We start from the raw sequence: 16,637 nt of genomic DNA, 5'->3' as shown, positions 1-16,637 counted from the left end.
ATTCATTTTGAAAGTCAGCTAGAAATCACTTGCTCTTCTCTCAACAATTGATGCCGTAATCCAAAATGACCGTGTAATACACACAAGGTCCACGGCCACTGGCTGACTTGAGCATCGCGAGCTGTGTAGTTACCGTGGCCAATGCGGGATGCCGCGACATGCCCGCACTCCACTCTATACAGCCAGAATTACACACAGCGTAGAATTACACCAGAACACTCGCGGTCACCGTAAAAGTAAGCTATGCATTCAAAGGAAACAAAAAAATAAAAGAAAGTGCTCAAGGTCACGACATGCACCGACAAACGAACGTAACTTCTTGCCCCCTTGTCATTGCCTCCATGTAGCTTTCAGCGCGCTTGCTAGTATCAAAGGAGTGAGAAGGCGCTTAAAGTGTACAACAGATCCCTTCAACTCTGCTTGTACTTGACAGGTCGTAAAAATTTCCGCGAAAGTCAATTCGTGAGGCAATAAACTCTTTCAACAAAGTAATTTGATGACTACTTGTAAAAGTACCGTATATACTCGTGTATAAGCCGCAAGCGTGTATAGCCCGCATCCCCCCCTCCCTTTCTGTAACCATTTCTTGAATTATGCGACACGGTAGTTGCAGTGGCAATACGGTGCGTTGATGTGTCTATAGGCCTGATTCGTGTATAACCTCACAGGAGCAAGATTTTACAAAAGAAAGTGCGGCTTATACATGAGTATATACGGTATTGCAGGGCCTCTTTAACGTTGCGGATTCATGTCTGTAACAACCAAACGAACGACACCACTGTAGTGTCATGAACATGAGAACAGCTGTAAGGATGCATGTGGCGTTTCACGACCTAGTTATCTGATATCGTGGTATAAAACAGCTGAAAAATGATTCCTGCGAAACCCAAGATAGCGGTCGATGCCCACGAACGCAGAAAAAATTTGCCGATAGGTACCTGCGACTTGGATCCTGATATACCGAGTTCGACGACCTCGAGCACATGGTGCACCGTCTCCTTGTCCTGCATGAGGAGCGGGTGCGCCATGAGCCACGCCGTCAGGCACTGGAACGCCGCCACAATGGTCGAGTGGAGGTCGCGCGAGTGGAACGGCGGCGGTCGCTGACACTGGTACACGATGAAGTCACAGATCCACTTCACGGCACGCGGGCACTCGAGAGAGTCTGCGTTGCACATTGAAAAAAAAATAAAACTTTAAGGTATCCTAAAGCTACACACTGAAGCAGTTTAGACTGATGAAATATGCTTTGAGAACACCGTTGCTGTTAATTTACTGATTGTAGGTTCGTTATTAGACGAGGAAGTAACGATCGAAGTTTCATTTTCAGTTTCACACTGAAACTGTAACGCCGGCAATGTCACTGTGATTTCAGAATTTTCAAAGCATCTAGTTGTACTCTGGCCATGGTAGTGCAATAAAACTTCCTTATACTTCATTGTTACGTGCCATGTTGGCATGTTTTCTATTTACACATCTTTTACCCATTTACACATTTACCAAGAACATTTACAGATTTATACAAGATTGCAGCACAAAGAAATGTTGTATTTAAATGGGTAAATGTTCTTGTTTTTTGTTTCTGCTTTGTGCAGCCACGTGTGGACGTATATTTATATCCTGCACATGTGAATAAAACTTCCATTGAGATCAGCTATGGTGTTCATGTGTCTTATGTGCTTGCTCCATGGAAGCGCTTCATAATAATGAATCTGTACCAACTCGCCCGATCGTCAGTCCAGCTTAACATCTTGAAAGCCTTCTAAACTTCAATTCTACGTTCAATTCAATTCTTCTAGAGTCCAACAACATTATCTCTGAACCTTGCCATGCTATGCCTCGGGCTCCTTTACAGGAAATGCAATCCATTTTTACTGATAAAGAATAATATGGGTCTCAGCGGATGCTGAAGTATTCTATGGTGTAGTGGTGACCTGGTGCAATAAATTAGAGGCCGCACTGTGACAGTTCTTTTTGCACCTTCTATCACTCGCAAAGCATCTTCCATAGTGCAAGTGATGTTGTCGGTGCTGTTGAAGAGTGATCATAATTACAGAGTGAAATCTTTTTTTTCTCTTCGATTACAGACCTAATGAGAGATTAAAATTTAAAGGAAGGTACTTGTCAAATTACTGGGGCTGGCAGTATTCTTGCAAATCTGACGCGTTGCTAGGGGGCACATGGCGACGTCATTCGCTCGGCGAGAGTTTTTCTGCGAATGCCTGATGGCCCAACCTCCCGCCTAACAGCTTCGCTGTTAAAAGATTTTTAAAAAGGTGGAAACATACCCTAACACAGTGTATACCAGAATATGCATGCATAACCAACATAAGGTAATGAATGACAGTGCTATGATATCAACTGTCATGGCATATCATGTATGGGACCTGTCCTTTTTTTTTGCACATTTATCGCTTGCAAAGTGTTTTTCGTATGTGCAAGTTATGTTCTCGGCGCTGCTGAAGAGTAATTATAATTATGAGTGGAAATAATTTTTTTCTCTTGAATTACAGACTTCACGAAAGGTTAAAAGTTTAAAGGAAGGTACTACTTGTCACCTTGCTGGGGCTGGCGTATTCTCGCGAGTCCCGACAGCACCTCAAGCGCGGCCAGCGAAACGTGGACGTCAGTCTTCCAGGAGGAAATCAGTCGGTGGCAGACGAGGTAGATGGAGCGTACAAAGAGAGCGTTGGCAGAATCTAAAAAAAAGAAAGATTAAATCCAGGTTTTTGTAAAGAAGGAATCTGCAGTAAAGTGAACAAAGACTACCTAATCTCGAAACCGGTAACATTAGGCGGACATCTTAGCATCTCATCATGCACACAACTCACTGGTTTTTTTTTATTGGCATTAATGAGCACAGTTATTGAGAGCAACAGAGTTTAGAGGCCAAGCAAGCAAGAAGTACAGTGAGTGTTGATAAGCAATGGAATGGCGGAATTGCAAATGTCCACAGTTTCATGCATAAAGACAGCTCACATGTACAGAGCACATGGCAAAATATAACGATTACATAAGAAGCATAACATAGTGATTCTGTTAGGATAACTTGCCCAGGTAACATTCGTTCTTTATTTTACAAGAAAAAGAATTTGCAACTTTTTGCATAAACTGGAATACACAACTTTGACAATAAACTACACTCGTCCAGTATAAGCAACTAGAACAGTTATTGTTTCGACACTTAAGATATCTGCAGCCACTGAAAAGAAACTAGGAATGTTTAAGGAAAAAATGAAAGAAGTGGACTTATTGCTCATAAAAAAAACCATGAAGCTATAAAAAATAATCTAGGAGGAATTTTCTTTTGCAATAGAAGCTTTGCAACAGGGAGAAAAATTTTTCCAGATATGCAATAAAATTTATATTAATGGAAGCCAGTCCCAGGTTCAAGAAATCTTGAGATTTCTTTTTCTTTCATGTTTCGATATATAGCGTCACGTCCCGATGCACATTATGGAAATAGTCAAGGGTCAATCTCAGAATGCGGATTCTGAGGCTAAAGATGTACAAAGCTTGTGTTTCATTCTAGCTGGATAGCGTGCACCAGTTGAAATCACAAAAAAAAAACTGAGGCTGACTATAACATACCACAGGCTTTTCAAGTGTGTACTATAAAACTAAAAACTGTAAGTTAGTGGGCCGAAGAATATATAATTACAAATTTTATTTTTCAGCTATGGTTACAGATCAATGTCAGAAATGGTTATGAGTCAAAGTCACAATGCGAATTCAGAGTAGGAAACATAGAGGTTTACATTTCATGCTAGCTGAATAGCATGTACCAGTTTAAATTACTATTACTAAAATTAGGGTGACTAGTAATGACCACAAGCTATTTAAATGTGCACTACATACACTAAAAACTGGAAGTTTCAGGGGTGGTGCATATTTGAAAAGAATGCTTTTTCACCTATGGTGATGAAGCAATGTCAGAAATGATTGTGCATCAAGGATAGGTCACAATCCCCAGTAGCACGAATTGTTGCCACAATGTTGTGAATACTGCCATAACATTGCTTTCATGTTATAACTGCCAGAATGTTGCCATAATGTCGAAGCAACGTTACGCAGCGTTATGCCGTTACGTTGAAGCAACGTTATGCCGTAGCATTGAGGCAACGTTATTACACCATTCTTGCTACTAGGGATGTGGTGCATTCATTCTAGCCGGGCAGCATGTGCCAGTTAAAATTACTGGAAGGAGGATGACTGGTGATAACAGCCACAAACTACTGAAATATGGACTAATACAAAAAACTAAAATTCCAGGGGCTCAGTATATATTACTGCAAAAGAAAGAATTTTCAGAACTTCTCTACACAGGCTTCTCTGCATATTACTCTATTGCCAATAACGCTCTCATAAACAAATCTGATTTTGCATTTACCTTCAAAATCAAAATGAGAGCTCCCTGTGTCTTCAATATGCCACTTCACAATCTAGAAGTTGCTCCATCAACTCTAACTTATGCAAAATGCTATCAAGTACGCTCAACAGTGCAACGTATGTACTTTGTTAATAAACACCTCAATAACACAACATGAATAAGATGCTCGAACAAGGATACATGCATTGCTAACGCAGAGAAGGCAAACACACAACTCAAGCTTAGACGCACACTTTTACGAAAGCACCGCATGGGGCACCACAATCATATCAAAACATTAAACATGTAATTCATGAGCAACACACAAATGCAATTTCATACGGTAAGCAGCGACGTGCTTCTTCACACGTCCCAGTCATTGAGGCAAAGCAGTCAAACTTCAATTTAATGAATACGAATATAATGAAGTACTGGTTATAATGACGTAAATCAAAGAGATTCATGTCATTGACACATTGTTACAATATACGTTTATAACGAATTTTCGCATATAGCAAAGTCATGCTCGTGTCAGATGCAACTCCATTATAATCAGGTTTGACTGTATTAGTGTAAATAGCACACAAGACTATATCTGAACACAGTGTGCTTTTTGCAAAAAGCAAGATTGCCTAAACATTTGAAGCTATGTGCACATTGTTTCAAAGCACACTGTGATGATATAAGACATGCAACATGTTTAGTGTTTAGTTTAATAACAATAGTTAGAAAAAAAAGCAAACAAAGATGCTCACATTTCAACGTTTATGCTGCATTCGCACAGACAGACACTTTAGAACATGTTTAGATTTCACTTTAGTCAGGTAAACCAGAACACTAACGTAAGAAAACAACATTTCACATTTCATGCCTCACACACATTAGGACACTTTTAGACTTAAATTTGCATTGTAAGCTACCTTTAAACACCGAGCAAAGGTTTTCTACGTTTGAAATAACATAGATTAACAAACATATTGCTTAAATCTCCGAGTCTTACAATTAAAAACTGCCATAAATATTTGGAATAAAATGGCTTTACTGTGTGTTTCAAAATTGCCTACAGCAGATGGAACAATTCTGCTCCTTGCATTGAATTACATAAGGAGTGCCAAAATAAATTAATGGACTTATTAACAATATTTCAGGAATTTATTTGACAAAGTAATTGCTTCAGGGCATATACATTTCATCTATTGGATTCAATTAGTTTGAAAGCACATCAGCATGAAAGACATTTCAAGGCTGGCAGCAGTATTGTGGTGTATGCACATTTCCAAATTATGTAACAAAATGCATTAGTGTCATAGTTCAATTTAGTGTGCATTGATAAGGAAGGTGGTTTGTTAATAAACTACGAAAGAACTAAATATGCATTCTGACGTATAACTGGTAGCAGTTATATCAAAAGTGGTGCTTCTTTCAAAGTTTGTTGCCAGCAGACATTCTTTTGATTATACTTAATGACTCGGGTAATTTCAAGACGCACACTAAGCACAATTTGGTTGTAAATTGACTTTTGTTAACTGGCTAAACACTCACTGCAGTTTCTCATAAAACCAGCATTGCCACTCAAATCATCTAGCTCAGATGAAGGAACTGTGCTATCTGTGGCTATAGATATGAAAATAGAAATTCTCTAAAGACTCGAAAAAATAAATCTGTTAATATCAGTTCTGGTCAGTGTAGTGGCTACAGTACACTGGTAGTTTCAAAGGATATGTATCCATACAAAAACTGACTTATGCTTTTAAATCAGAAGCATTAGTAAAGGTTTTAGTCACCACACAAAAACGCTTGACTGGCCATTGCCAACGAACAGCACCATCCACAAACGCATGCAGTGATAGAAGCAGCTGGCAAAGATAGCCAGTTATCTTAATTCATGAGCGAACTCTCCTGCACAAGACCGTAGTATTCAAACTCGTTAATTAAATGTTCAGAGACAAGCCATAAACCTGTAGTAAAAAGTTTTACATAAAACTGCCTGGCCAGGTGAAGAAATTGCCTAGTTGCAGGGAACTTGGAGATGTGTGTGTGTGTGTGTGCGTGTGTGTGTTTGTGTGCGTGTGTGTGCAGTGGGCCTGCACTTACAGCGTATAAATCCTGTCACTGACCAACAAACGAAAAAGAAATGTTTCAGTGCTCATACAGGAACCTTGTTTACAAAATACTAAATGAAAAAGGCCATTTCAAAGACATTTTATGTTATATAAACTGTGTCGACGACTGCTTGAGAGTGTTGTAATAATATCTGGGGTTTTATGTCCCAAAACCACGCTATGATTATGAGAGATGCCGTTGTGGAGGGCTCCGGAAATTTTGACAATCTGGCGTTCTTTAACGTGCACTGACATCACACAGTACACGAGCCTCTAGCATTTCGCTGCCATCAAAATGCAACCGCCGTGGCCGGAATCAAACCTGCGACCTTCGAGTCAGCAGTCGAGCACCGTAACCACTGTTCTACCAAGGCGGACTGCTTGAGAGTGTTGAACAACAGCCAAGGCTATGACACATTTGTGCAATGACTTTCTTGCAAATGCGGGGACGCTTGCATCCATGGGCATTGGCAGGGAGTGCAAAAGGGGCACTTGCCCCCCTAAGCCACACCAGCACTTGCCCCCACCCAAGCTACACCACTACTCTCCCACTCTCCCAGCCGCCATGCAACACGGCTTTGCACCCCCCAAGACAAAATCCTGCCGACGCTCATGCTTGCATCCCCATATAAGCTGCTTTCACCACATCAAGCACTAGCCTCCTGCAATCCAGTTCCCCTAATGGCACTTTGCTGAAGCCGGCATAGTTGCTGCAGTAGCGCGAGAGATGGCACCAGCGTTCCTGCGGTGGCGTGACCTAACGATAACGATACGAGGCCTTGAGGTACGGGTTTCCTTCTCTTCTCGTGAGGACTGGCACTGTGCGCCTTCCACTTGGCAAGCTCGGCGAGGAGCTCTAAGAGACCTTACCGCGGATGCCTTCCCATTCCCCCGAGGGCCAATTGCACTGCTGTTCATCAGCCTTGACTTGTGGAATACATAGGCTTAGGTTCCTCGCAGGGATGAAAATCCCTCGCTCAATGTTTTGGAGTGATTTGATGTTGCATTGTGTTAAATTGGCACGTTACTGGTTGTATAATTCGGCTAGCTTACTTATTGCGTAAAAGGTTCAAATAAATACCCTCCTGGTCGTTTGCACTGTGTATTGTGCCCTTTGCTCATTGAGCACGAAAAACTCCAGGCAGTGCAAATTTTATGCATATTTAAAAGTGCAATGTGGAGTAGCCTCTATTAACAGTGGTGCCAAGGTTCCACTATGACCCCTTATTTCTTTGTCTAAACTAGCCTCAAACAATATCAGAACATGACATAGCCAACATGAACTTCTAGTTCACTGTATCACGATATGTTTTTTTGCCTAGAGATACGTTTACATCTATCAAAAACGATTTTCATTTCTGTCATTCAGGAGCAGCCCAGATGCTTCCCCTGAGATATTACTATTACTCTAAAGCTACCACTTGCAATACCAAATGTAGAATTCATTTTTGCTGTAACTCCTCTTTAAAGCCGGTTAGAAGAAACACACTTACACTGGAATTAGTGAGTGCAACTATTGATACCATGCGGCTCTTGTGATCATTGTCAAAACATTTAGGCTGCCCATATCAACTGCGGTATTTGTGCAAGCATAGCTATTGGCGCAGGTTTGGGCAGAATGCACGTTTGATCTTGCTGCTGCTTACAATATGAAAGCAAAGGTATTATAAACAATGCAGCAATTCGTGTCTTGCCTTGACAGTGCCAATCCAGTATCTAACATACTGTAAGCTGTTTGCATAAGTACAGGCGCAGTGAAGTGCTCTACACTGCTCACAATACAAGAAATTGACACCACAGTTACTATGGATGCTTTTAGTTGCCTCATAATGCATTCAAACGTATTATGCTCAAACACGACACAATTTACAAGCCAGCGCAAACTGTTCCACAATGCATATACACACGCAAAAAAAAACGTTAAGGCGCTATTGCACAAATGCTCTGCTGCAAGTGATGGCAGCAGGTTATATGAAAGCATCACCACCTACACACAAATACTCACAACACATTCTGCTTGAAAGGAAGCTTCAGTTTGGGTGCTCTCGATGTTAAAATTGATTAAATATGGAGCAACACCCTCATTCAGTCTCTGCTGAAACTGTTTTAATCAAACTATCTGCATTGAAAACATTTGACTCTAGTGCCTGTCAGGGGCATGCTTTTAGTTTGGCCCTCAATATTTATGAACAACTTTAGAAAATTCAGTAAGCCTAAGCATACGTATGTGTAAAAGCTTGCACAATGCTGTCATTCAACAGCGAAAAATTGAAGCTTTTATAAACAAGCGTCTAAACGGCATTTCACCTATGTCTAAAACACACCTAGAAAATGTCTAAGAGACATCACAAAGACGTCTCAAAAAAGTTTAGGAGCTCTAAAGAGGACGACACTGGTTTATGGGTCTTGGAATTAGAAAGCAATACTACAAGGACAGTGAAAGACTTTTTTAAAAAAGGCAATACGAAATAAAATATATATCGCATGAGGTTCTTCAATGTGTGCTCAATGCTGACTAATTGCAAGAGTTTTTGCACTCCACACCTATTAAAATTCAGCCACTATGCCAAGATACGTGATATAATGAGGTAGGAGAAAGCCCAGTTCTTCATTGGAAACTATTTAACCCTTTCAGTGCAGGGAAACTATTTAACCCTTATGGTGCAGAAACGTAAGACTGTACCCGCACATTGGTACCACTAAAAAGCATTATGACTTACACGTTCACTGAGACTCCTATACTCCCATATCGAAAGATGAGACATACCCCAATATAAAGCTTCCTCTTAAACATGCAAGCCTTTGCAGACTTTTGCAAACTGTTCCAAAATGCACAGCCAAAAATCAACGGACAGTCAAGAGAGGTGCGTTACAGCAAACCGCTGCAGCCTCTCGTCGCACTAACAGCACAGCCTTCTACAAAGACAGCACTTCAAACAAGTTCGTCTGAGTGCACACACACACAGGATGTAGACGCACATAAACACACAAGCCACACGCATCTGGCCAATCAGATTTACCACAGTCTTCTGAGCTCAACCAGGATTCGGCGTCAGAGTCGAACGATGCGCTGCACGACTTTTCTCTCGCCGACACGTCGTCATCTGCGGGGTGCAAGGTCTTTGTGATGGCAGGGCAATGGTCGTCCCTGCATCTTTCCTTCCAAAACGGCTGAAGCTTTATCGCATGGGAGTCCAACCCACAACCTCCCACAATCCGTTGCCACCGTGTCTCTCTCCCGTTTTCCGTTTGTTAGTCCACAGCGTAAACAGAAACCGCAATCTCTGCATAACATGTACATCTCGCCAATCCATGACGTTTCGTGCCACTAACGGGTGGTTGTCAATCATCCCTTGCTTAACCCTTCTGCCACCTTGCGGGATTTCCAAGAACCCATTTGCAATGTTCTGTATCCATGTGCTTCAAGCTGTTGACTAATTTGTCCTCAATCTGCCAACTGCTGGCAGATTGAAGCTCAAATGGTGGAGCGGCTGTCTTGGAAAGGTCCCGGGTTCGATACCGAGAGCAGGTCAAATTTTTAGATGCGAAGCATCTTATGGCTGAGTTCAATCCAGTAGTGGTGGTGGTGGTGTGCGGCGTGACCACCCTTACTGCGCATGCGCAAACCCCCCACTCCCTCTCCCCTTTTCTTTCCCTTTTCCCATTTTTCACTCCCCCTCTCCCCTTCCCACTCTCCACTCCCCCTATGAAACGCGGGCTCGACATGCCGAAGCGCTGCTTCGCATCGCCTCATGGTCCCCTTTAGCGGGAGATGGTATAATTTTCTTCAACTAAGGTTTCCTTTCTGAAAAATCCATATGGATTTCTTAGTGGTTTCATGCTACAAGTGGGTGGTCGCCAATTTTCCCTGTCATAACCCTTGCGCCACCTTGCAGGATTCCGCAAGACTCATTTGAAACATTCCATTTACCTCTGTCATTGTGTGGCTTTACAAGATCAGCCATGAGAGTGCCAACCAACAATACCCAGTGCCTTGGCAACAGATGTGAAACATTCAACTGCAGCCCCATGCAATACACTGTCACATAACCATCGGTCAGTTATGGGCACAAATACTCAACACAAATGTCCCCCATCATTGAAATGTGAACATCTATGCTGATTTTAAATTTTGACAGTGGTCACAAATATTTTACTTCATTCCCCGAAAGATTGCTTTGATAATAAATGAACTTCAGAGGTGTTAAGTTGTTTTCAGTTAGTACTTCGAAATTTTCAGTAATATTGCTATGTATCTGGATATCTAGTAAAGTACTGAAAGTATGATCAAAAATGGACATCAGCAAGCTAGCATATAAATAAGTAGTACAGCTAGAACTGCCCAATAAATAACCAAAAGCACTACTAATAGCAAATGTTAGGAAACTTGCATACAACCAGTAGTGCAGCTGATTTAGAAATAAAATAAAAAAGTTATCGAAACTTTCACTATTCAATTTATCAGTAGTATTGTGTCACTAAATGGCGTTCTAGTCCAGTTGGCCAGTTTCGGCAGAGCTGTTTCAGCTGATGTACTGTTAAGGTAATCATGACTCTACTACTAATACTGTACTGTGTACTACTAGTACTGTGTACGTTGTATCCGCAATGGCGTTGCATACACAAAAATGCCACGTCTTGCATAGAGCAGGCGTGCAGAATTTTTGCTGAAAGTACTATGCGAAACGCAGTGTAAGAATGCAACATTTCATACTGTGCGAAATGCGGCATAAAAGTGCCTCATGCATCTTATGCAAAACGTGGTGCAAGACCGCCACGTGTCCTACAGAGTGCGTGTGCAGAACTTATGCTCGTGCATACTTTGAGAAACACAGCATTCTTACATACGCAAAGCCGTAAGAGATGCAGCGGGCACAGTACTATGACTTGACATCATATCAATCACGATTCATCATGTATCACATAGCACAACCACACTATTATGTGCTGTACCCCACCTGAGCACAGGAGGTTAGAGTAAGTCATGCTGGCATTGTCCTGGCCCCCGGATGGTCCCGGCTGCGTGACCTGGTTGGCTTCTTCGTAAGCCGTCGCATCTTGGACGCAGAAAAGCAGGCCACCTGTGAATGGGCAAGCAGCAAATGCTAGTTATGCACCGAAAGCTGTACTCTGCTGGGCTGTCAGCGACTTTTGCAGTGAAAATTCCAAGACAAAGCAATTAACATTAAAAGACAGTACTAATCCGTTTCCCAACAAAATTTTATTTCATTTAGTCTCATTTTTAAAGTTAAGGCCAGCTTGTATTGCGGGTCTTAAGTAGGAGTGGGCACTCGGGAGATTTTATATAGTAAGTACTACTAAACATACGCATTGCAACAACATAAAAAGGAGTCATAACAGCGAACGTGCGCAAAATGTCAAGCAAAGCGTAACAAATACAAGACTTGACTGTCATGTAGATTGTGAGGAATTCTTTCTTAACATGAATTTTTTAACATGAATAACAAGTCTTTTCACTTGAATTGTGAGGAATGTACTTAATGAATGTAGGAATGAACAATATGAGTAATGTGATACATAGATGTGACCAAACGTGCAATATAAGTAATGAAAAAGACTAATCACTGCAATATTAAAAATTGGACTATGCAATTAAATTAAAAGTACAGGAATGAACATAAGTGATGAAATATGTACAGTTGTTCTAATCTCCAAGAAATCGGGCAATCCAGATAAAAAAAAAAAAGGAAAAACATGAAGCCTAATACATACGTAAGGACGCCACATTATGAAGCACGTGCACAAAACTTCTGTTCATGCACACTATGCGAAATACAGCGCTCTTTACTAGAGCTGTGCGAATAGCAAAATTTTGGGTGCGAAGCGAATTCGAATATTGAAGTGCGAGTGCGAATCGAATCGAATATCTTTTTAATATTTCTCGAATATTTCTAGAATATTTTTCGAATACTTCGAAGTGAAATTGTAGAAAAAAAAGTTAGAAAGGATTCCTAAGCATATTCTTATGAGATAGCAACATGAAAGTGTTTCTTTTTGCTAGGTTGATGAAGCACTGGCGGGGTGGTATTTCATAGTTGTCTTATCAAGAATGAGGCAATGTAGAGGCCAAATTATATTTATGTACATGATTTGGTGCAACCAAAGTGTTGCCGACAACACTTTGCACGTGATAGCCAAAGATGCCATTTCCTCAGCCTCTCCTCCTCTCTCAACTTCTGTGGAAGCCCAAATGATGCGGCGGACAAGGTGTGCTCCCTTCAAGTCCAGAGTTCCAAATCTGCCTCATAGACGTTGATATATAAGAACATCTGAAATTTTGGATGCTAAAAAGCTTTGGCTTCCGATTTTTCGGACTTCCTGCCCAAATTTTCGGTCCAAAGCAGTATTAATTGAGCCCCCACCTCTGCCACATCTTTCATCTCCATGTTGGAACCAGCGTTTCTTGAGTTAGTACATTTGCGACCGTAGCAGAACATGAACGGTAGCTTTGCCGCAAAACCGGGGTGTGATGAGGTGAAGCATATCGAAAATCTAGGGACCACTTTCAATCGGACGTTGACTGCCTCTATCAAAGTTCGACCGTAACGGAGCTTGAAAGGCAGCTTTGCCGCAATACCGGGGTGTAATGAGGTGAAGCATATTGAAAATCTAGGGACCACTTCCAGTCGGTCGTTGACTGTGTCTTGGCAAAGTTCGACGATAACGGAGCTTGAAAGGCAGCTTTGCCGCAATACCGAGGTGTAATGAGGTGAAGCATATTGAAAATCTAGGGACCACTTCCAGTCGGTTGTTGACTGTCTCTTAACAAAGTTCAACCGTAACGGAGCTTAAAAAATAGCTTTGCCGCAATGCCGGGGTGTAGTGAGGTGAAGCATATTAAAAATTTGAAGGGGTCACTTTCAATTGGATCTTGACTATTTGTTTTTGGGACGTTCGAATAGTTCGAATAGTAAAATTCCAGTGCGAATCGAATCGAATAGCAAATACTACTCGAAAAATATTCGAAATTTCGAATATTCGCACACCCCTACTTTTTACGCATTGCCACACGCGCTTCTTTTTCTATTTTCATGTAACCAACCAGTTACATGTGCAATTGCTGCCTTGTGCGAGCCGTGCCGGAATATAGGACATTCCCGATTATTTTTTATTGTTCTGATAAGATTCAGCGCGCAACGGGAACACTAAAGTTTACTCTAAAACTAACGCCGCCACCAACGATACGGCTGGAATCTTCGATGCCGCATGTATAAATGCCGACACGCCTAACCGCTGATCAGATTACCAACGACTGACGATTGTGCTCCAGGCTATCTTTGCACCAAGTGTATCCCTTCTTTTCTTTCTAGGCACAAGTTCGCCCAGTAAAGTGTTTATCCTTACCTGCTGGAGTTCCGCTTAATTTGCAGTCACAACCACGTAAGTGACAGTGTGCAGCGCTGTTACTGACGCTATGCACTCAGTATTAAAACATGTTAGCATCTCGAAACACCTTTAAAAAATCGGCACTGCAGTATAGTCAATAACATACAGTGACTAAACGAGGAGCCTTTGAGAAGCTATCTTACCAAGCAACATCTGAGTGTTGGTCGAATCCGTTTCTATCTGTAACGCACCAATCAGCAGGTTCATAAGCCGTGCTCGCAGTGACTGGAATGTGATGGATTGGTTTGTGCCAAAATCTGCAATTAAAGTTTCGATAAGATGATAACACGCAATGAGAGTTCTTTTGTTCTTCATTTTACCGACACTATCGGTACACAGTATTTGTCACTGCCTCAATAGCATCGCTCAAACAGTGTGAGGCTACTTGATAACTATTTAGAAGAAGGGACTGTTGCGCGAGTTGGTACTTCATGACATTGTAAATGAGTGTGAAATTAATGAGAGACAAGATGAAGAAGGCCACAGGACAAACACGTAACTACTTTAGGAAATATGTGATAAGTACATCGGGAAAGCAACACTGAGACAACTTACCACACACGCGTCGCATTACTACTCAAGCAGAGTTGTCAGAATAAAATACACAATTTCCGCATTTGCCACTACAAGTTTGTGTGGGCGATTGATAAGTTTCTAAGTAACTTCTTTTCTTTTTGCATTGTTCTTTCTGGTGGCAAAAAGTTCAATGGTTACCACAGCAACTGTAAAGACCTTGGAAAGTTTTTAATTTCTCAAATGATGCCGCAGCGTTATCAGATCTTGGCCAACACTGTCTTTTTTTTTTTAGATTCTGCCAAAAGGATTTCTGGTGCCAAAGGTAAGTTAGAATTACGAAACTGCATCATCTATACTGCCACTATTTCAGCAGCAAAAAATACTTTTCTTTTTTAAATTGAGCACTTTAGACTCACCTTTCAAAGTGAGGTTCCCGTAGTGCAATGGCAGAGGTAGCATGGACAGCAATAGATGCGTTGAAGCCCAACGCAGTTCAACCTGGGGCACATTGGGAAGGGACCTACGGGGATAAAGATACAAAAAAATTCAAATAATGTCCCCATATGGTATGCTCTACCATATGGTATCCATATATACAGATCCCATACGGTATGGTATGCATAAGGATACCCCACCATATGGAGTCCATACGGATACCATGGAGACACAGGCCCTTTCAACTGACCTGATCTTGGAATCCTTATCAGCGCAGAAGACGGATTCGAGAGCTTGCAGGAAGAGCGGCAGCAGGACGTTGACTCCTTCAAGGTCTTGGCGGAAGAGGTTGCATGAGTTGAGCAGGATGCTGGCCACCACCTGACTCCGCAGCTGAGGCAGCAAGGCGCACACTTGGTTCCCAACTAGTACTGTTCACAACTAGTACTAGTGCAGACTAATGGGAGATCTAAAAGCATACATCAACAAGAAAGCTCTTCCACATGTGGACTGGCAAAGGGTGATGGTGCTTTTGACTTATTGATATTGAAGCCTCTAGTGTGTATGTAATTCCACAACAACAAATCAATAGAATCTTCTAAACTGGGATGTCCAAATAACACTCACATCTAAAAGACATCTAATAGGCATCTCAAAGTACATAGAGGATGATTAGGATGTATAAAATAGGTATAACTGGTGGACTTGGTTGACGCTCACTGTATCATATATTTGTCATGCTGAATATAGTGCCTCAAAATACCGATCAAAGCATGTAAAACGTCATGGAAAGCCTGCTGTTGAATTTTGGATATGCCAAAACAAAGTACCAGGGATAGATATCCCAACAATGTATTTACTAATTAAATCATTTCTGTAGTAATTACATTACAGCAGAAATAACATTTACCCCATTCTTATCCTTCTTCCCACAAGTGTACTCCATAGCTACAAAACAAGCTAACATTTAGTTATAATTTTCACTGAGGCAGAACTGTCTGTAGGCAAGGTTCAGGCTGAAACAAAGCAACACAGGAGGTAAAGAAAATAAAATTGTAGCCAGTTCAGCGTCGTGAAAACCATCGGGCAGCAAAGCTCACCCCTTTCATCAGGCATTATACTATGCCCCTAAGTTTTGGCAAAGTTTTCACTAAGGATTTCTTTGTTGTTACTTTGTTTTTCAGATTTAGCCATCTCGATCCCGTGCGACAACACGGCTGTGTTGGAACACAATGGTAGCATTCCAGTGCGGCCATGGTACTATCCTCTCGCCCACAGACCCAAAACACGTATTACCTATCACGGCTGCATAGGAATGCAAGCAGCATTATCATCATCAACATTATTTAGTATCATCATCATCATTTCACTCACTCCCCTCTGGTCACGTGACCTGTTTGATGCCTACTACTACTTAACACCTATAGCACACAGAAGGGACAAGACACAGAGGCACGACGCGGACACAGCACTAACTCTGTGTCCTGTCCCTTCTGTGCGCTATAGGTGTTAAGATGAAATACCAACATGCCCAAGCTCACATTCTTTCAAGCTGCTACTACTACTACTACTACTACTGCTGCTGCTGCTGCTGCTGCTGCTGCTGCTGCTGCTGCTACTGCTGCTGCTGCTGCTGCTACTGCTGCTGCTACTGCTACTACTACTACTACTACTACTACTACTACTACTACTACTACTACTACTACTACTACTACTACTACTACTACTACTACTACGACGACGACGACGACGACAACGACGATGAAGGCACAAGGTAGGTCAAGACAGCTTTACTGTAAAGAAGCTAA

The 16,637-nt window shown here is 41.7% G+C and overlaps 1 protein-coding gene across 3 annotated transcripts in view; it reads right to left on the bottom strand.

Moving 5' to 3' along the window:
• LOC119401671 (ral GTPase-activating protein subunit beta) overlaps positions 1 to 16,637 on the bottom strand; it is a 65,552-nt gene that overhangs the window by 26,325 nt on the left and 22,590 nt on the right. For 2 of the 3 annotated variants that reach the window (XM_037668595.2, XM_037668596.2), the window contains exons 10-16: positions 15,080 to 15,222; positions 14,811 to 14,914; positions 14,022 to 14,135; positions 11,430 to 11,552; positions 9,492 to 9,575; positions 2,559 to 2,699; positions 939 to 1,165 (exon numbers count right to left, since the gene is read on the bottom strand). In XM_037668595.2, the coding sequence (XP_037524523.1) occupies positions 939 to 1,165; positions 2,559 to 2,699; positions 9,492 to 9,575; positions 11,430 to 11,552; positions 14,022 to 14,135; positions 14,811 to 14,914; positions 15,080 to 15,222 (936 nt within the window). The remainder of the gene's footprint in view (positions 1 to 938; positions 1,166 to 2,558; positions 2,700 to 9,491; positions 9,576 to 11,429; positions 11,553 to 14,021; positions 14,136 to 14,810; positions 14,915 to 15,079; positions 15,223 to 16,637) is intronic. The other variant, XM_037668597.2, reaches the window with a different exon arrangement.

Source organism: Rhipicephalus sanguineus, chromosome 8 (genome assembly GCF_013339695.2).
Source record: "Rhipicephalus sanguineus isolate Rsan-2018 chromosome 8, BIME_Rsan_1.4, whole genome shotgun sequence".
Lineage (NCBI taxonomy): Eukaryota > Metazoa > Arthropoda > Arachnida > Ixodida > Ixodidae > Rhipicephalus > Rhipicephalus sanguineus.
The sequence above is the reverse complement of the archived record's forward strand: the minus strand, read 5'-3'. Positions and strand labels throughout refer to the sequence as shown.